This window comes from Tursiops truncatus, chromosome 17 (genome assembly GCF_011762595.2).
Source record: "Tursiops truncatus isolate mTurTru1 chromosome 17, mTurTru1.mat.Y, whole genome shotgun sequence".
In the NCBI taxonomy this organism is placed as follows: domain Eukaryota; kingdom Metazoa; phylum Chordata; class Mammalia; order Artiodactyla; family Delphinidae; genus Tursiops; species Tursiops truncatus.
The window spans coordinates 427881-449023 of NC_047050.1; the positions used below are offsets into that span (position 1 = coordinate 427881).

General features: G+C 45.2%; 2 protein-coding genes across 8 annotated transcripts in view; one reads left to right on the top strand and one right to left on the bottom strand.

Annotated features, from left to right (window-relative positions):
* Window positions 1–11417, top strand: part of SPIDR (scaffold protein involved in DNA repair) — a 383959-nt gene extending 372542 nt beyond the window's left edge. The window contains exons 23-24 of the mRNA XM_033842931.2: window positions 5550–5838; window positions 6058–11417. The gene's annotated coding sequence lies outside the window, so the exon portion shown is untranslated. The remainder of the gene's footprint in view (window positions 1–5549; window positions 5839–6057) is intronic.
* Window positions 10502–21143, bottom strand: part of PRKDC (protein kinase, DNA-activated, catalytic subunit) — a 150533-nt gene continuing 139891 nt past the window's right edge. For 5 of the 7 annotated variants that reach the window (XM_033843199.2, XM_033843197.2, XM_033843196.2 and 2 more), the window contains 10 exons: window positions 19680–19884; window positions 18762–18829; window positions 18045–18265; window positions 17719–17811; window positions 15615–15704; window positions 15357–15428; window positions 15076–15277; window positions 14450–14638; window positions 13712–13851; window positions 10502–12052 (listed from right to left, as the gene is read on the bottom strand). In XM_033843199.2, coding sequence (XP_033699090.1) covers window positions 11848–12052; window positions 13712–13851; window positions 14450–14638; window positions 15076–15277; window positions 15357–15428; window positions 15615–15704; window positions 17719–17811; window positions 18045–18265; window positions 18762–18829; window positions 19680–19884 — 1485 coding nt within the window. In that variant the 3' untranslated portion in view covers window positions 10502–11847. The other 2 variants (XM_073794373.1, XM_073794375.1) reach the window with 2 other exon arrangements.

The following is a 21143-nucleotide window of genomic DNA, read 5'->3' on the forward strand; positions in this document are numbered from 1 at the left end:
CTAAGCCATGTACTCTCTCACCGTGTGCTTAGCAGCTGTCAACTTGGTAGGTGGTGGGGCTTGAGACAGAGGAGCTGGAGCTGGAGCCAGGGGTGGGGTGAGGCCTGCGCTGGCTCAGCTCCCACTGAGTGCTCTCTCCCCTCCCAGTATTGGTACCCTCAGTCCCGGAGGGGACCAGTGTGGACCAAGCGGGGCTGGTGTGTGTGTGTGTGTGTGTGTGTGTGTGTGTGTGGCGGGGGGGCGGGGGGGCGGTTGGCAAGGGCCAGGGCATGGGGTGTGTGGTCTGGCTGCCGTCAGAGATCTGGTCTGCGTCTGATGCGCTGCCTTGTGCAATTGCCAGTAATGGCTGCCCCTTCCCTGCTCAGATGCCACTTAGGGTTTGAGCCACCACAGCAGTTTGTGGCCAGGCTTCTTCCTTGGTCGTGGCAGCTCTCACTCCATTGTGGAGCTGCAACACAATGCAGATGCTACTGGAGTGTTAGCTTGGTTCAGGCTGGGGTGCACACTGGGTTGGTCACAGGAAACCAGTCAGCCAGCAGTGCAGTTTCAATCTGCCGTCTCTGCCCAGCTTTGGGAGCCAGTAAAAATCCATGCACTCCGTACCAGCAGAGTTCCAGGCTTCCCACAGCCTTCCAGCCAGCCAAGGAGACTCGTCTTCCTGTTGCTGGACCCCAGGGCTGGGCACCCAATAGGTGGCTCCAACTTCCCACTCCCCAGGGAGGGTGTCTGCCCGAGTGAATCTCCCTTTTCCTCTGAGTCCCCTCCCACGGGCACAGGTCACCTGATCACGTCTCTTCCCTTCCCACCTGAAGAGTCACGGGGATCTTTCTTACAGACTTGGGTTGCACAGGAGTCTTTCTGCCAGTCTCCAGCTAGTTTCCAGTGACAGCTGCTCCACATGTAGATGCATTTTTGATGTGTTCACGAGGGGAGGGGAGCTCTGTGTCCTCCTCGTTCAGCATCTTGATTCGAGTCACTAGTATCAGCTTAAACTGTACTGTTCTACCTCTGAGATGTTTTATGTAAGCCCCATGGTAACCACAAAAGACAAAGAAAGAAAGGGGAAACAGAATATACCACCACAGAGAATAACAAATTTACAAAGGTAGGCAGAGATGGGCGGGGGGTGGGGGTGGGGGGTGCGCGGGGCACTGGGAGAGAAGCAACAGAAACACAAATCAACCAGAAAGCAAATGTTAAGGTGGCAGGAGTTAAGTCCTTACATATCAACAAATACTCTAAATGCAGATGGGCTGAACTCACCAATCAAAAGGCACCGAGTGGCTGGATATATTTTTAAAAAGACTCAACTGTATGCTGCCTACAAGAGTCCACTTGAGCCTTCAGGACGCATGTAGACTCAAAGTGACAGGACAGGAAGACGTATTCTGTGCAAGTGGAAACCAAAAGAAAACAAGGGTATCTATACTCTTATCAGACAAAACACTTACTTTATGACAAAATGGTAACAAGAGTCAAAGAAGGTCATCATTGTAAATGCTGTAAAGAGATCAATCCATCAAGTAGATGTAACAGTCATACGTATAAAGTATGTACGCACCCAGCATGGGAGGACCTGAATATGTTAGGCAAATACTAACAGAAATGAAGGGAAACCAGACAATAATACAATAATCATAGGAGACCTCAGTACCACACTTTGAACAAAGGATAGATAACCCAGAAAGAAATTCAACAAGGAAATAATGGACTTGAACCAAACATTAAGCCAAATGGACCTAAGAGATAGATAGATACCTCTAGAATATTCCATCCAACAGCAGCAGGATACGTTCTTATCAATGGCACATGGTACCCTCTCAAGGACATCATGTGACAGGGCATAAAACAAGTCTTAGAAAACCTACGATGACTGAAATCATATGAAGTATGTTTTCTGACCACCATGGTATGAAACTAGAAATCGAAAACATGAGAAGAGCTGAAAAATCTAGAAATATGTAGAAACTAAACAACACACTCCTGAACAAAGATTATCTCAAAACAAATGAAAATGGAAACAGCATACCCAAACGTACGGGACACTGCCAAAGCAGTTCAGTGAGGGAAGTTTAGTTAAAAATGCATATATTAACATTTTAAGATCACAAATAAACAGTACAACTTTATACCTTAAAGAACTAGAAAAAGAAGAATAAGAGCAAAGTTAACATAAGGAAGGAAATAATAAAGATCACAGCCAAAATAAAAGAAATAGAAATGAGTAAAATGATAGAAAAGATCAATAAGAGCTGGTTTTCCAAAAAGATAAAATTGACAAATCCTTAGTGGAACAAAGAAAAAAAGGGAGAAGACTCAAAATCAGAAATGTAAGAGAAGAAATTCAAATGGACACTAAAGAAATACACAGGATCATAAGGGACTACTAAGAACAAGTATACACCAACAAATTGGACAACCTAGAAGAAGCGGGTAAGTTCCTAGATTGATTCAACTTATCAAGACTGAACCAGAAAGAAAAAGTCTGAACAAGCCAATAATGAGTAAGGAGCTTGTATGAGTAATCAGAAATCTCCCAATACAGAAAACACCAGGACCAGATGGTTTCATTGGAGAATTCTACCAAACGTTTAGCGAAGAATTACCACCTACCATTCTCAAACGCTCCTGAAAAACTGAAGAGCAGGGAGCACTTCCAAACACATTCTACGAGGCCCAGCATTGCTCCGATACCATAGCCAGATAAGGACACTTCAAGAAAAGAGAACTCTAGACTAATACTCCTGATGAACACAGATGCAAAATTCCTCAACAAAATATTAGCAAACCAAATTCAAGAACTTATTAAAAGGATTATAAACCATGATCAAGTGAGATTTTTCCCTAGGATACAGGGCTGGTTCAACATACACAAATCAATCAATGCGATAAAACCACATTAACAGAATGAAAGGGAGCAGTCACACGCTCATCTCAACAGATGGGGATAGTGCACTTAACAAAATGCAGCATCATTTTATAATAGTAGACAGCTTCAGCATATTGGGGGTAGAAGGAAAATACCGCAACCTAATAAAAGCCATATGCAGTAAACCCACAGCTAAAATTGTGCTCAATGCGTAAAAAAAATTAAAGCCTTTACTCAAGATCAGTAACAAGACAAGGGTATCCACTCTCACAAATTGTTCAACGCAGTCCTAGCAGTCCTAGCTAGAGGAATCAAAGCAAGACCAAGAAAAGCTATCCAAATCTGAAAGAGAGCAGCAAAATTGTCACTGTTTGCAGGTGATATAATCTTATCTATTAAAAACCCCACAGACTCAACTTTAGAAACTACTGATATAATAAATGAACTCAGTAAATTTGCAAGATATAAAAATCAATACATAGAAATAAGCTTCATTTCTATACACTGAGAATGAAACATCAAAAACAATAAAATGCCTGGGAATAAATTTAACCAAGGAAGTGAATGAAAGATGTACAATGAAAATCAAAATTATAACTTTGCTGAAAGAAACCGAAGAAGACACGAACAAGTGGAGGGACATCCTGTGTTCATTCATCAGTTGGAAGAGTTCATATCGGTAGAATTTTCACGCTACCCAAAGCCGTCCATTCATTCAATGCAATCTCTATACAAATCTCAATGGCATTTTTCACAGAAAAAGGAAAAGATCCTAAAATTTGTATGAAACCACAAAAGACCCCAAATAGTGAAAGCAGTGATGAAAAAGAAAAACAAAACCAGATGTATCACACTTCCTGATTTCAAAGTATACTAGAAAGCAACAGTAAGTAAAACACTATGGGACTGGCATAAAAAGAGACACACAGACCAGTGGAACACAACAGTGACCTCAGAATTAACCCCCCACATATATGGTCAACTAATATTTGCTAAGGGAGCCAAGAATGTCCAATGGGAAAAGGAAAGTCTTTTCAACAAATAGTGTTGAGAAAAGTTAACAAACACATAAGAAAAATGAAACGGGACACCTATCTTACGCCACTCACAAAAATTAACTTGAAGTAGATTGAATACTCAAATGTTAAGACCTAAAATCATAAAACACTTAGAAGAAAACATAGGTGGTAAGCTCCTTGACAGCAGTCTTGGATTTGGCGACAAAAGCAAAAATAAACAAGTGAAACTACATTAAACTAAAAAGCTTCTGCACAGCAAAGGAAACCATCAACAAAAAAAGAGGCAACCTACCAAATGGGAGAAGTTATTTGCAAATTATATATTTGATCAGGGGCTAACATCCAAAATATGTAAAGAACTCATACAATTCAACAGCAGAAGAACAAACAATACAGTTTAAAGTGGGCAGAGGGAACCCTTGTGCACTGCTGGTGGGAATGTAAATTGGTGCAGCCACTGTAGAAAACAATATGGAGCTTCCTCAAATAACTAAAAACAGAGCTACCATACGATCCAGCAATTCAATTCTGGGTATTTATTAAAAGGAAATAAAACATTACCTTGAAAAGACGTACACACCCCCGTGTTTATCGTAGCATTATTTACAATAGCCAACACATGGAATATCCCATTAACGGACAAATGGATAAAGAAAAAGTGGTACAGGTACTCCCTGCTTTCCAAAAGTTTGCCTTATACCACTTTGCTTTTACAAAAGACTTACATCAGTACAGTAATGGCTTTTTTCATAAAGGCGAAAATCTTCTTTGGATTTCTTTTGGTTAGTGAAAACAGGTACTAATGTGGGACTTCTGTAAAAGCGGCATAATTTGAACTTCAGAAAAGCGGGGGATGCTCTTCTCTTTATACCATTTTGCTTAGGAAAGTTTTCACAGGAACGCTCTACTTTCGGATAGCAGGGCAAACTGTGTGTGCACGAATATTATTCAGCTGTAAAAAAGGAAATCTTGCCATTTGCGACAACACGGATGGACCTTGAGGGCACTACACTAAGTGAAATAAGTCAGACGTGGAAAGACAACCGTATGACCTCACTTACATGTGGCATGTAAAGCGAAACAAAACAAACTCCTATGTCAAACACACGCAGATTTGTGGTTGTCAGAGGTGGGGATCAAGGGATGGGCAAAATGGGTGAGTGGTCAAAAGGCACAAACTTGCAGTTATAAAGTCAGCCAGTCCCAGGGATGTAACACATGGCACGACAATAATAACACACGCAAACAAGGCTATGTACTGATCAGTCAACGAAACTGTTGTGACCAGAGGCCCCCAATAATCTAAACTATTTCCCCCTGGAGCACTGGTTCAGTATTCACCAGTTCAGTGTCTGTGTTGATGTTACAGAACGTCACTAGTGTGAGGAAAAAGAATCAACTATAATTTAAATAACTTAAAATCCAGGTGTTCAGTCACATCAGCCACATCTAAAGGGCTTGATGGCCAATGTGGCAGCCATACTGCACAGATTCAGAACATTTCCATCACTGCACGAAGTGGGTGTCAAGCAGTGCTGTTGTAGCGCATTACTCCTCTGGGCCTGGCCACAGGCAGCCTCTTCCTAGCGCCCTGGGTGCTGGTTCTCTCACTGTACACTGCGGACCTTTATATACAAACAAACATCGCCTTCCCTTCTCAGCTGGAAAGTCCTCGTGGCCGGCCTCTCATACAGTGCACGTCTGTGCCTCGCCCAGGGATCTGCAAATAGTAGTTCCACACAGGAGCTCTACAAGTTCCTGACAACCATGAGTCAGAGGAGATCACCTGAGCCATGTCATGGAGGATGGCAGAGTAGGGCCCTCTGAGAATCAGTACCTCCACTGAAGCTACCAACAAGCTGGCAGAATAATGGCAGAACCAACGTCTTTGGAATGCTGGATTCAGATCAGATACTTACAGAAGCCAGGGGAAGGAGCTGGGAAAACTCGGTGAGTGCAGTGGCGCTGTTGTGTACTCGCCTGCCACCCCAGCTCCCAGCTGCCAGCAGAGACCATGCCCCTGGTGTGGGTTGCCGGTTCTGGGCACAAGGGGTGGGGTGGCCATAGGGACCTTGCTCTTCTAAATGCACAAAAGTCGTTGTGCATTTGACCTGTCTGGTAGTGACCTGAGGGGCCGGCACAGAGCCTTCCCTTGCTTTGCTCTTTCAGCTCCAGCCACTTCCAGGAGGCACGAATCAAAAGCGTTTAAAGACTACCCATGCTATCCACGGGCAGCTGGGGCGAGCAGCAGACGGAACAACCACCTAGACGGGAGGAGGCTACGGAGGAGGGTCCTTGGGGGAACGAGGGCTTCAAAGGCTGCCTAGTGCATTTGCACGCCAAACCCTGACACGCGCTCAGAAGAGAACTGACAACACTGACGCTTACACCACTCCTTGGGCTCCAAGGTGAAAGCTGGAGTGGAGTCGCAGGCAGCCTGGCTGAGCACTGAAGGAGCAGCCCAAAACCAACCTGCAAAGTGCGGGAGGAGATCTTTTTGGTGCTGGGTGTTTAAGGAAATCTCGTAACTATATAAATAAATCTTGGTGTGTTACTCCTCTTTTTATTTATATGATTTAAAAGACAAGTGCATAAAACTAATTATAAATCTAATGTTAATGGGGATACAGTATTCTAAGATGTCACTTGTGATGGCAACAATAACAGCATCAAGTGGGGGAGAGGACGGAGCTGCACAGGAGCAGGGTTTTTGCGAAGCTGTTGGAACCAGTATCAATTCAAACTATATTGTTATCAATTCAGGATGTTAATTACAGTCATCAGAATAACCACTAAGAAAAAACTTAAAAACACACAGAAAAGGAAACAAGGTGGGAATTGAAATGATACATTAGCAAAACCGAATCAAACACAAAAGGAAACAGTTTTGGAAGAAATTGGGGGGAAAAGATGAAACTCGTAGAAAACAAATGGAAATAAGATAGAAATAGGTACTCCCTAATTTAGAAGTTGCTTTATATTTAAGCAGATTAAATTCACCAGAGGTACTGGCAACATGGATTATAAAAGCATAAGCCAATTATATACTATCTACAAGCGACTCATTTTAGAGCCAAAGTCACAAACGGATTGAAAGTACGGAAACATGTTTTCCACGCATTAATAACCAGTAGAAAGCTGGCATGATATGTATATAGCTGATTCACTGTTATACAGCAGAAACTAACAAACACACACCATTGTAAAGCAATTATACTCTAATAAAGATGTTTAAAAAACTAATAAAATAAAATGAAAACAAAACAAAAAAAGAAAGCTGGCATGGCTACTAGTATCAGGAAATAGACTCTTAAGTCACAACCTGTTACAGGAGACCAAAAAGGGGCATTATATACTGATAAAGTCAATCCATCAAGAAGACATCGCAATTATAAAGATACACACACCAAACAGCAGGACCCACCCCCACCCAAATCCAGGAAGCAAAGCTTGACAGAACTGAAGGGAGAAACAGACCTACATTAACAGCTGAAGACCTCAACACCCCAATTTCAATACTGGGCACACAGAACATCTAGACAGAAGAATAAGGGAAACAGGGGACCTGAACCCCACATACCAGCCAGACCTAACAGACACGCACAGAACTCTCCACCCACGACCACAGAGCACACTCCTCTCAGTGCACTGGAACATTCTCCAGGATAGACCACATGTTAGGCCACCAAACAAGTCTCCATAAATTGAGAAAGATTAAAATCTTACGAAATATCTTCTCTAACCAAATGCAATAAAGCTAGAGATCCATAAAGAAGGAAAAGTGAAAGATTCCAAATATGTGGAAATTAAACAACATAGTCTTAAGACAACCAAATCAAAAATGAAATCACGAGGAAAATTAGAAAACACTTTGAGACAAAGGAAAACAAAAACACAGCATACCAAAATTTAAGGAATGTAGCAAAAACAATGGTCAGACTTGTTGACAAAAATTCAGTCAACAATCAAATGAAGAAAGAAAAAAGGGAATTTTATTCAAGCCAAACTGAGGATTCTGAGAACTGTTCCACCTGTTTAGAAATCCAAGGCACAGTCAGACATTTTTGAGACGAAGGATCGTGTATATAACAATGACATACTGGTATTTTATAGAAACGCCACCACAATACATAGTCCAGGTAAGCACGTACAAAGGAGCAGCGTGTCACCGTGACCCCAACAGAGCTGGGAAAGAGTGCTATTCTTTCAAGAAGTTACACTGCTAGCATCAGAAGGAAAGGAACAGTGATCTCTGTGGTTGAGCGGCCGCTCCGCCTTTGAGGAGCTCTGGTCAATGTGCAATGCGACACGCACTGCACGTCAGGGGCGCACGGAGGAGACCCGGACACACACACAAGAAGAATTTTTACATCTTTCTTGTCCTGCCTTAAAATATAAATTGCATTTCACCACACTTTAGTGCCTACATTAAAAAAGAAAGATTGCAAATGAGTAACCTAACGCTACTCCTTTAGGAACTAAGGAAAGGAAGAGCAAACTCAACTCAATGCCAGTAAACTGAGAAAATAGTCAAGATTAGAAGCACAGATAAAACAGAGCACAGAAAAAGAGATGCAACAAAACCAAACATTGGTGCCTTGAAGAGCTCAACAAAATTGACACACCTCTTTCCAGACTGATTCAGAAAAAAAAGGAAAAAAAAAACCTCAAATAACTAATATCAAAAATGAAAGTGGGGGGCTTCCCTGGTGGCGCAGTGGTTGAGAGTCTGCCTGCTGATGCAGGGGACATGGGTTCGTGCCCCAGTCCGGGAAGATCCCACATGCCGCGGAGCGGCTGGGCCCGTAAGCCATGGCCGCTGAGCCTGCGCGTCTGGAGCCTGTGCTCTGCAACGGGAGAGGCCACAACGGTGAGAGGCCCGCATACCACCAAAAAAAAAAAAAAAGAAAAAAGTGGGGACATCATCTACCTTACAGAAATAAAAATGCCAACTTATCAAAAGTTCCTAGAAACATAAATCACCAAAACTGTCTCAAGTAATAGAAAATTTGAAGAGATCTGCAACAAGAGACTTCATCAGTAATAGAAAAAACCTCCCCAAAACAAAAGGATGGCTTTACTGGTGAATTGTACCAAACCCTGAAAGAATTAACACCAATCCTTCTCAAACTCTTCCAGAAAATATCAGAGAAGGGAACACTCCCGAACTCGTTCTATGAACCCAGCATTACCCTGATACCAAAGCCAGACAGACAGGCTCCGTAAGAGAATTATAGACTAATAACCCTTATGGGCACTGATGCAAAGATCCTCAACAAAATACGAGGAAATGGACTCCAACCTCAGAGTAAAAGGATTTCTCACCATGGCCAGGTGGGATTTGTCCCAGCACTGCAAGGGTGATTCAACATCTAGCATCAGGCTTCCCTGGTGGCGCAGCGGTTAAGAATCTGCCTGCCAATGCAGGGGACGCGGGTTCGAGCCCTGGCCTGGAAAGATCCAACATGCCACGGAGCAACTAAGCCCCTGCGCCACAACTACTGAGCCTGCGCTCTAGAGCCCACGAGCCACAACTACTGAGCCCATGCACCTAGAGCCCGTGCTCCGCAACAAAGAGTAGCCCCTGCTCGCCACAACCAGAGAAAAGCCCGCGTGCAGCAACGAAGACCCAACGCGGCCAAAAATTAAATTAAAAAGAAAATCTAGTATCGAATGTTGTAATATACAACTTTAACAAAGGAGAAAAAACACAGGTTCATCTCAACTGATGCAAAAAAAGTATTTGACAAAATTCAACACCATTTCACGATAAAAACACACAGCAAACTAAGACTAGAAGAGAACTTCTTCAGCACAACAAAGGACATTGCTGAAAACCCACAGATGACATCACACTCACTGGTGAAAGGTGAAAACGTTCCCCTGAGATCAGAAACAAGACAAGGATGCCCTCTTTCACCACTGCTATTCAACACTGTACTGGATGTTCTAGCCAGAGCAATCAGGCAAGAAAAAAAGAAAAAATATTCAAATTGGAAAAGCAGAAGTAAAACCGTCTCTATCATAGACAACATGATCCTGTATACGAGACGTCCCAAAGATAACAGAGAATAAGTACTAGAGCTAATAAATTAATCCAGCAAAGTTTCAAGAGAAAAGATCACCACACAAAGGCAGCTGTGTTCCTCTACACCAGCAATGACAATCCAAAAAGGAAACTGGGAAACTCTGTAAATACATAATATCTACAAATATACAGCAGCATCCAAAAGAATACTAAGAATAAATTTAAACAAGGAAACTGAAAAGTAGAAACATCAAAAACCAGTAAAAATGACAAAACACTGCTGAAAGAAATTAAAGACAAATAAAAGGAAAGACACTGTGTTCATGGACTGGAAGCCTTAATATTGTTAAATAGCAAAACTACCTAAAGCCACCTACAGATTCAGTGCAATCCCTATCAAAATTCCAATGGCCTTTGCTTTTTTGAAAAGCCAGTCCTTAAATTCTTCAATTTCATGATGTTCAAAGAGAATACGTACAAACCCCACAGCTGTGCTGTCACTTCAATATACAGACAATATTTCAAAGTTCACAAACACCTATCTTAGTGGAAGTTACTGGTCATTAATCAACAGCACTTCAAAAATTCTTGCAAGTTGATGAAATAATTTTTATTTTAGAAAGTGTTTACAGTTTACATCTTTACTCTTTCTCCACGATTTTATTTTGTCGATTGGAAGCTGTGTGTAGGCGTCCCGTCCTAAGGGAACTTGGAATTTTTTTGTTTTTTTTTCTTTAAATGTTTCAGGCACGCTGCGCAGCATGCTGGACGTCTCAGTTCCCCGACCAGGGATCGAACCCAAGCCCCCTGCAGTGGAAGCACGGAGTCTTAACCACTGGACCACTGGGGAAGTCCCCATAAACGTTTCTTATTAATGCCATAATGCATTCAACCTGTATCTATCAGAATAAGTTTGTCAAGTAATACAATGAAATAATTACAAGATGAAGTGTTTGCTTGTGAAACTGCATAAAAGCTATACACTACTTTGGGAAAAAAAACTTTTAATGTTCCTTAGTCTTAAGATTTACTATTTCCCAAAATCATACAAGAGTTTCTAACTAGAAATGTTTGAAAAAACAGTAACAAAAAGCTCAAAGCCCACCTGAAATCGGCTCCGGGTGAGGACAGAGGCCCTTCAAGTGCAGAGGAAGCTGCTTCTGTAACTTGGTCTGGCTGCTCTAGAACGCATGTGTTATCTCCAAATAAGGATTCATTTCAAACAGGGATTTCTTTTATTTTCCTAGAACCCAAATGCTTAGTGCTATCCCTACTTTCATACTTGGAATTTCTGAAGCTTTCCTGAGTCTGGGATGCAAAGCTCTTTCATCCACCTTCCCGTTGTGATCAGAGTAGCAAAAGTGAGTGCTGAGACCAAGGTTTTTCCCTCTCCTAAACACTTTCCCTTCTAGAGAACAGTTCTGTCATAAAATGTCAAAAATAGAAGAGAAAAATGTGAAAGGGAAAAACCTACAAAAATATCCTAAAATGTCAAATACAATCATTTCTAAATGTAATAAGCCATAATCATAGCCTGACCTTATTCCTGTGCTGCTAATATGACTCTCACAGAGTCTCCGGGACGAAGTCTTCCGGGTGTGATTTCCATGGCGCCGTGAGGCAGGTCGCAGAACGCTCACGTGCACAATGAACTACCACAGCTCTTGGTCCGCTCACAGCACTCGCGATCTGCTCCGGTCTTGATTCCGTGCTCTGCACAAGTCTGCCCTTCTACATCCATTTTAACCCTAACCTGATCTATGATTATGGCCTAGTCATTCACCCATGCCAGCATTCACTTCATCATGACCTGGATTAAACTCGGGATACAACTCTGGTGCTTCGGGACGATGAGCCCACTGATTGCCTGGATCAAAGTTTAGGACACTCTCTCCACACGCATGCCCCTTCTCTGCTGACTCCCCAGGACCTCACATCCAGGGCTCCCACCCTTCCCAAGTTCTGCCAAGGATGTTGGGGTCCGTTGCCTGGTCAATCAAGCACTTCACCTGGGCCTCTTCTGAAAGTCCACTGCCTGGCTCCTGGGCACGGATGTTGTGATCTCTGCTTCCTTGCGCTACAGCGATGTAATGCTCAAAGGCAGGCACCTTCTCATGGCCCAGAAGTAACTCATCACTGGAAAAAAGATTAAACAAACATGAAGACACAAACCACATATGATTTTTCCTGTCCAAACCAGACATTCCCTCTCACCACGCAGAATATTTTGTTGCTCATAACCTTAAAGCCAAGAGATTCGATCTGCAGGAAACCAGAACATGATAGATGCTGGGAACGCCTGTCTTCACGTGTCTGTGTGGACTCACTTTTACTTCGCTTGGGTTAGTACCCAGAATGGAATGCAGGGTCCTATGGTACCCCACGTTTAACTCTTTGAGGAACTGCCACACCTCCCCACAGTGGCTGCAGCATTTTACCTTCCCAGCAGAAACACCGAGGGCTTCGACTTCTCCAGCCCTCACAACAACTCGCTATGTTCCATTTTTTGATTCCAACAGTTCTAGTGGGTGTGAAGTGGAATCCCACTGCATTTATCTGATGACTAATGATGGTCAGCATCTTGCCATGTGCTTGTTGGCCATCTGTGTGTCTTCTTTAGAGCAACGTCCGTTCAGGTACTATGGTCATTTTTTAATTGGGTGGTCTTTTTATTATTCAGCGGTAAGGGTTTTTTTATGTATTCTGTACACAAGTCCCTTAGCAGCTGTATGACTTTCAAATGTTTTCTCCCATTCTGTGGGCTGTATTTTTACTTTCCTGATGGTAAGCACTAAAGTTTTCAATTTTGATTAATTTATCTGTTTTTTCCTTTTCTTGTTTGTGCTTTTCCTGTTATACTTAAGAGTGCCAAATTGTCACTGCCAAATCCCAGGTCCTAAAGATTTACCCGTGTTTCTTCCTAAGTATTTTACAGTTTTAGCTCTTACAGTTAGCTCTTTGATCCACTTTGAATTAACTTTGTATGTGGTGGGAGGTGGAGGTTCCACCTTCATTCCTTTGCCATTTGTTGGAAAGACCACCGAATGGTCTCGGCACCTTTGTCGAAAAACAACTGACCACAGACAGCCTTTTATTGTTAATTAAATGGGAAAGTCCAACTCTTTTTCCTTCTTGTGAATCATTTCTACAAATTCCTGTTTGTTTTAGACCTCAACCAGAAAAATGTGAAAGCTGTGTCAAAGGTAACCCGATTTGCACACTTGTTAGTGAGCCGCCACCGTGCTCTCCGCACCTCGGGGCTATGCCGCCAGGGTCCCATTTGTCCTGAGAAAGGACAAGAGTAAGTTTATTCTTGCTTTTTTTTTTTTTTTGTGGTACGCGGGTCTCTCGCTGTTGTGGCCTCTCCCGTTGCGGAGCACAGGTTCCGGATGCGCAGGCTCAGCGGCCATGGCTCACGGACCCAGCCGCTCCGCGGCATGTGGGATCTTCCCGGACCGGAGCACGAACCCGCGTCCCCTGCATCGGCAGGCGGACTCTCAACCACTGCGCCACCAGGGAAGCCCAAGAGTAAGTTTAAAACCTAAATCTCCTCGGGCAGGTAAAGATATTCATGCAACAGTCTAGGAATGCGGTGCAGGGACCCCAGGCAGACTGGGAAGGGCTCCAGAGTTAGGACCTTGCAGGGCGGTGGAGAGGCTGGCCTCCTCAGGCCGTGGCCCTCCGTCTGTCAGTGCCGACACCACAGGCCGAGGATAAACATATGGTGTTCATTGATTCTTCTGGAAACGCCAGCGTGTTGGTGTGTGTTTGTTTCTTCCACAAATAACGTCTTACCAGGTAATAACTGCTGGATTGGCACCTGCTAACTTTCTCTTAGCATGATGTATCTTCTGCCGGGGATACCAGTTTTTTTCAGTTACATTTATTTCTTGAATCCATGATCCTCCTTTTCTTAGCATTTTCTGTTCAAAATTCTAAAGGAAAGGAACATGATTGTTTTTTCTCTGCTTAACAGTATACATGATCACATTCACACAGATTCAACAAGTAACGATCTTAAAATAAACAGAATCTCTGACTGCGGAGGGCGCCGCAGCTTTTTACGCAAACTCTCACGGCAGCACAGATAACAGTGACCACGACCGTGAGGGTCTTACCCTTAGGCTTAAAGGATCCCTCCCTGTGGAGGGTGCCATTGCTGTGCTCCCTTTTGGGGGGCAATATCGTGATGAACCCTTGAGATTTAAGAAAGCACGATCTGTCTTTATGATCAAGGAGGACTTTGTGTGGAACAGATTTTAAACTAAAACTTGTCTCAGAGAAACCAAACCCACCATCACCAAAGGGTTAAAAATACTCTCAAGTCAGTTTCCTCCAAACAAAAGGAACGTCTCATCTGCTTTTCAAGCCAAGCCAATGATCCCAAGTGTTCCTTCTGAGAAAGTGCTGTACAAAACAGTAAGTATTTTAGTAATAAACACAACGCGACACATTCCCACCAGGTAACAGGAGATGTGGGTCAATCACAGGCACGCTGTAACAAAGGCACAAAGTGCGAAGAGACCACCGCACCTTCCAGTCAAAGGACGGCTCCTTCACAAACACGTCCATGGCGGTGGTGAGCAGGTCTGGGCGCGAGCGGAAAGCCCTCAGCGCACACACCATGGTGCTGCCCACGAGCCCCGTTTCTTTCAGTGGTAGCATCAGGGTGATGAACTGGCGAGTCAGACGGAAAGGCATCAGCTCAGGAACCGGCAGAAACTACAGAGAAAAGGACATGTGAGAAGCAGTGGATGCGAGGGAGGGCCCTTCCACGGCTGTCGCTCACGCGTGGGGAGCACACCAGCTCCTGCCACACGGATGTGAAGTCACTGTGCCCACGAGCAATGACACGGCCATGGAGACGGAGACTCGGAGCTTGATGTCAGGGAGGGTGTGCTTCACATCCACGCAGGATGTTTCCATGACGGGGCTTCATAGAACCTCCTCCCTTTTTACAGGATCACGTTTCTCTTAGCTCCGATTATCTAATCTATCAGCACACCTTCCACAACCTGTCTGCACAAGGCTGAAACACAGCTGAGATTTTCCCTTTCCACAAGAATGACAACGTCAACGACCATGCAAACCGACTGTATGCAGAGCGGTCGCAAAGCCCAAGGGCAACTCCAGCCCAGAGCGGAGAAGGGCACACTCACCTGGGTGGCTGATCCGAAAGCATGTCCGAAGTCGATCCCGATCACGCCGCCCGTCTCCAAGCTCACCATGAAGTTGTTCAGGTGCCTGTCTCCGATGCCCAAGATCCAGTGGCTGACGCACAGGAGCGCGTGGGAGCTGGCAAAGTGGTTGCGGAGAGCCAGGAAGGCCTCGGGGCCGGTGCTCATCTTCAGGAAGGCCCGCCTGCAGGGGGACAGCCGTGTGGCCTCTGCCCTCTGCCCCCGCCCCCAGCCCCCGTGAGCAAAGTCGGGAATACTCTTACTTTAAGAGATCGGCCGGCACTTTACTTTCTCTTTTTCTAAAAGATGTGACTGTTTCAGTGCGACTAGCTCCCCTATGATTTAATAATAGGAAATGTCCGATTAGAACGTCTCATGACTTGAAATTTAAACCTCTTTGTTATATTGAAGCTCGAATATCAGATAACAGCTAGATTTTGATGATCTGAGGCAACACTTGCTAAGAAACAAAAGTGAATACGCAACTTTGAGAAGGGTGAACTGGTCAGTGCAACACATACTTGAACATGAGCGCGTAGGCCCCAGGGTCACACCTTCCCGACATCCTCCTCAGCCAGTCTCTATACTCAGACGCTGGTGCCCGGGCGTCACTAACAAGTAGGGAAGAGAAATCAGCATTAGGAAGATGTCCAGGGTTGCTGATTTCAGAGGCAAACATCACCAGGAATTCACTGAAAAGTAGTGAAGAGTCAGGGAAAATAAACGTGACTTTAATCATATTTAATATTAGCACTGAACTCCAGCTACTCTGGGTCTAGGATTTCCACACACCATTATCCATTCTTAATCACTCCTCAAGAACCATGGCTATCTCCTGTGCAAAAGTTCAGGCGCAGAACCACCAGATACAATGAACGTCCCACTTCACACACAGGAACAAGATGAGCTGACGACGCAGGCATAGGGTCCCACACGCCTGACCCTGGGCGGGACCCCTCGCAGCAGGACAGCACCACGTGCAACTTGTTTAAAGCACGTAAATCACTAAAGAAGCAAAATGACCACAAGCTACTTGTTGAAGACAGCCTGTCTGCTTCTGTCATTAAACACTGCCACGCTTGTTTTTTCTTTTAAACCATTTCCAGTATGCAGACACAGACAAAATCCACAGCGAGTGCCAAAAAGTATCTTCTTCAATGACGATGGGTTTGAATTGAATTTGAAAAGCTTGTTTGCAATAACGTTTCACAGGCAAAAGGCAGTGTGGGGACAGGTGGAAACACTGTGTTACTTGTATGTTTAGCCACTTTTGCGTTTGCATCAAAAGTTTTAACAAGTTTTCCTTAAAAAAAAAAATAATAATAATAATCACTAAAGACAGAACAACTTCACAATATGTTTACTTAGTAGTTAAATCCCTTAAGGTGAATCTTTTCTGAGTTGCTACTATGTTAATTTCACAGAGACCACTCCATTTCCATCTAAATTCTCTCCTAGTTTCAACCGGATAAAAGTCTTTAGGTTGGAAAACTGCAACATGTAAATTAAGAAAAAAACAGCAATGATCTTAGGAATGGGGGCTTGAAGTGCCTTGTTTTAAAAAGGTAGTGGGAAGTAATGTATACAATTCCATATGTGAAAAGCACTTTATACTCCTTGGACACCTGTGTTTACCGGATGCCTTTCACTCTCTCCCATCTTACAAGTGGGAGGCGGGGGGCGGGGGCCGTGGGAACCGGGAAGGTCACTTGTGCGAGTGGCTCGGGCCCCCTGGGCGTCAGCACAAGCACAAGCGAGAGGGGGGACTCCTGGCCCCAGGGTGCCGGTGCTGCAGGGGCAGCAGGAACAACTTTAGGCAAAAGACTCAAGTGAATGGAAGTAACGGTAAACACTGCCCCACGTAGCAACTACTGTCCAGGAACGAGAGCGTGACCGATGAGAACCCGCGCAGGCGCTCTCAGGAAGGGGCAGGGGTCCAGTAAGGAGAATCTCCTCGCCCGCCAGCCTAACGCTGGTCCCCCAAACGTGCCAACCCTTGCTTCAAAACGGCTGTAAGCCATGCTGTCCTTAGTTTTCTTTACAGAAACAAGGAACAAATTTTGTTAAAAACTTCCTGATTGAAAAATAACATGCTCATCGTAGCAAACCTGGAAAATAAAAAAGGATAAAGGAAAACAGAAAAAGCACCTGATTCATGACCTGGACCTACTCGCCCACCTGCGCCCCCCACAGGCCGGGGCAGCCTCGCCTCTCCAGCCTCAGCTGCCTCGTCTGTACAAAGGTGACAAGGATACTCACCTTCTTGCTTTTTGTAAGAAATAAATGACTTCATACACATTAAGAACTGAGACTAGTGCCACAGAAAATGTATAATTAAATGTTAGCTGCTAACCTTACTGTTTTATTTTCCTCGAAGAGTCTTCTTCCCCAAAGTTAATCCTTTTTTAAAAATTGTGATAAAATATATGCAACTACTGTTTAGAACCCTGGACTCCATTTCCTTTGTTCACCCATGGAGAGGCAGATTAAAGTACAGGCCAGGTGGCGGCCAAGGGCGCCAATGAAAGGGCCTGAAAATTCAGGTCCCTGGAGGCGGGGTGGAGGTGACCTGTGGGCTGGGGCGGCCGGGCAGGGCCGGGGCAGGGCCCTGGGACTCCAGGTCACCTGGTGTAGGCCGCCTTCTCCTCCCGTGACATGCTGCTCAGAAGGAGTTCCTTCAAGGTGCAGGTGCTTTCGATCCATTCAATTAGCCCCAACCTGAAAGGAGAGAACAGTCATGAACACCCCTGCCCTCGCTTCTCTAGAACACAGTTCTTCCCTTTCTCCACAAGGATGAACATCATGGGCTGAGCAGCGTCTGTGCTGTTGGCCTCTGTCCCGTGACACCTAGAACCCGAACCGTCACGGGACCCCCTCCTCCCCTTCCCAACAAAACCCCTTCCGGTCCTGTGCCCCCTGCGCCCCCATCGCCCGCAGGGGGCTCTGCGCACCTGGAGGTCATGGGCACCACGCGGTAGGTGGTCACCTGCAGGCCCCTCTGGCCACAGGCGGCGTCGCGGGCGAGCACCCCGTTCATGACCTGCAGCAGCTGGCAGACGCGCTGGTCCTGCCGCAGGTCCTCCCCGCCCTTCACCAGGAAGGCGTACTCGCGCTCGTCGTGCCCGCGGACCACGATGCGCATTGGTCTCCTGAGCGAGGCCATCACTTTCACCTTTAAAGGTCAAACGAAACAGCGTTTTCAGATGGGCCCGGGTCTCATCACCAGAGGGGAGACGAGGCCTGGGGCACGCCCTCCAGGGACACAGGAGGGCAACAGAGCAAAGGACAAGCGAGGGCACTGAGTCTCCTGGTCCCTGTTCCTGCCCGGCTGCAGTGCCAAGAGGTGCCAGGTTCCCGGTGACAAGTGAAGAGCTTATAGACACGCGTCCTCGGGGACAAGCCACACACGACATGTCCACTCGCTACAGGCACTTAAGACTCGTACGTTTGTCACACACACACACACACACACACACACACAGAGTTTATTCTGCGAGTTCACTAGGTCCTTCAACATGACTGATGTTGAAAGACTGGAAACATTAAGGTCAGTAAATTCCCATCAGAAAACTTGTAACACAACCCTCAGAGAACCCCGTGCGCTTGAGACCGACATGGGGAGTGAGCTGCCTCTCCTGGAACCTGAGGAGCTGACGCCCAGCACCTACCCGCTCGTCGAAGCCGGCGATGCGGGCGTGGTACTCGGGCATCGGCTTCCCTCTGCCGTCGTACTGACCTGGGACAAACCACAGAAGCCTGACTCAGAGGCTGCACCCTGCATTTAAAACACACCCACTGGTCTAACAGGAGGGGAGTTTTAACTCCAAGTTTTCACTGGACGTATTTTTTTAAATGCTGCCATTTCTCAGTTTGACAGGCTAGTGGACGCCGCTTCCCGTTCGGGTGGAGCAGACAAAGGCAAACAGGGACGGCAGCGCCCCAGGCGAACACCCGTGCTGTTTCCAGCGGAGTCAAGCTGCATGTCAGGAGGCTCTGTTTTCGGTGGTTTTTTTGAAACTCATGGTATGTGATGCGCAGCTGTTAATAATAACAAAGGAAACTGTTTCTCCAAATCCCTTTCTCCCCACTGGAATAAGGACCTAAGTGACCACAGTGAAACACTCGGTCTGGCAAATTCCACGGTGAAGACAGGGCGGGTCCTCAGTGCCACTCTAGCGTCCCTCCTGCCGGCAGGTCGTGTACCATCATCTCGCTGCTTTAGGTGCGACCAGCGCACACCCCACAAAGCCGTGTGCAGGCACACCGCGTTTTACTGCACTTCTCAGATGCTGCAGTTCCTACCATGCGCGGGTAGGTTCAGAGGACATTACCAGCTACCGTTATTAGTAGGTGGACGTCTGAGCACTTGTCTTAACCAGGAATATGACTAGACGTTTAATAAGCGTACTACTCACAGTAATTATAGATTTTCCTAATGATGAAAAATATGTGGAATTTAAAATTCTTTTTAAAGAAAGAAAACTGTCAAGATCCCGATTTCACCATCTCAGAATCAAAAGTGCCGGCTGCAGCACGACTCTCCTCCAAGCACCCTCCTGCCCACCCCCGCCGCGCGGTGAACTCACCAGGAACCTCTAGCTCGGCCCTCAGGAACTCCGCCCTGAAGCTGCTCATCCAGGGCGAGCACTCCTTCAGGTTCCCTGGCGCCTTCGAGGCCCTGCTCATCCTCCCAAGCAGCGAGCTGGTGATGCTGCGGAAGTCCTGGAGCCTCATGCCAGGGAGCTTAGAGCCTCCTCTGCCGAAGTGGTCATCAAATTCTTTCCCAAAAGCCTGAAATTAATGATAATTTACCTGAAATATTAATGTTTAGCTGAACTTCTGAAAAAGTTCCAGGCTCACGAATCTTCATAATAAACAGGTGCTCAAGTTGTATTGGGTTTTTTCCTGCACTTTTAACTGACAGTTTCACTCTCCTTGAATGTTTCAACACTCTTAAAGCACAGTAGGCTGCCTTTGTTTTTGTCTTTGTGCGCCTTTGAGAAGATGGAAAGGATGACAGTCAGCGGTGACTTCTGAGCATAAATTCTTAATAAGGGCTTTAAACACATGGGGAAATCCTTTCACCTCTTGTGTCCGTTGTACAGCTGCTGATCTGCACCATCATGACAATGGGAGTAAGTAGGAACAAAGTACAAAATAAAGGACATAATTCAATGGAAATGAACAGCCCAGGGACTGCCCTGCTGGCGCGGTGGTTAAGAATCCGCCTGCTGATGCAGGGGACACGGATTCGAGCCCTGGTCCGGGAAGATCCCACATGCCGCGGAGCAACTAAGCCCGTGCACCACCACTACTGAGCCTGCACTCTAGAGCCCGTGCTCCACAACAAGAGAAGCCACCGCAATGAAAAGCCCGCGCACCGCAACAAAGAGCAGCGCCCGCTCACGACAACTCGAGAAAGCCCGCGCGCAACAACAAAGACCCAAACACAGCCAAAAACAAATAAACAAATTTTTAAAAAATGAACAGCCCAAAGTTCTTCCTCACAGCAAAGAGAAAAACATAAGAAAAAAACACTTTCCCTTAGTGAGGGTCTTTCAAGCCATTATTTTGGATCAAGAACCAGTATAAATAGCATTTGGGTAAGTTGTATTTCTAGAAGCGATTATTATTAGAAGTTCCCTATCCTGGAATATATCAAATCATTCTTTGTATTAGTTTCTACTCAAATATTTATTTAAATTATAACCCTGATATCAAAATTTAAAAAACAAGAAACAAGAGTATTACTAACAGTGACCTAAGGTGTCAAGATTCACCTGATCATCTATCTTTAATTAGAAATGTTTTCCCAAATGTAGAACTAACCCCACATCATGAGCCTGGGATAAATGAAATATAAGCTCTGTTTTAGACAATCCACTACAGGAAAATTAACATATATAAAACACAGTTCTTCCTTGGTCTATAAATGGACTGAAAGTATAGAAACAGTCTGCAATCCTTAGAATGAAGGGAAAGATCAATCCGCATTTCCCAGCATAACCAGCACCAGCACTGATCCAGACGGCACAACACCCCTAAGGGCC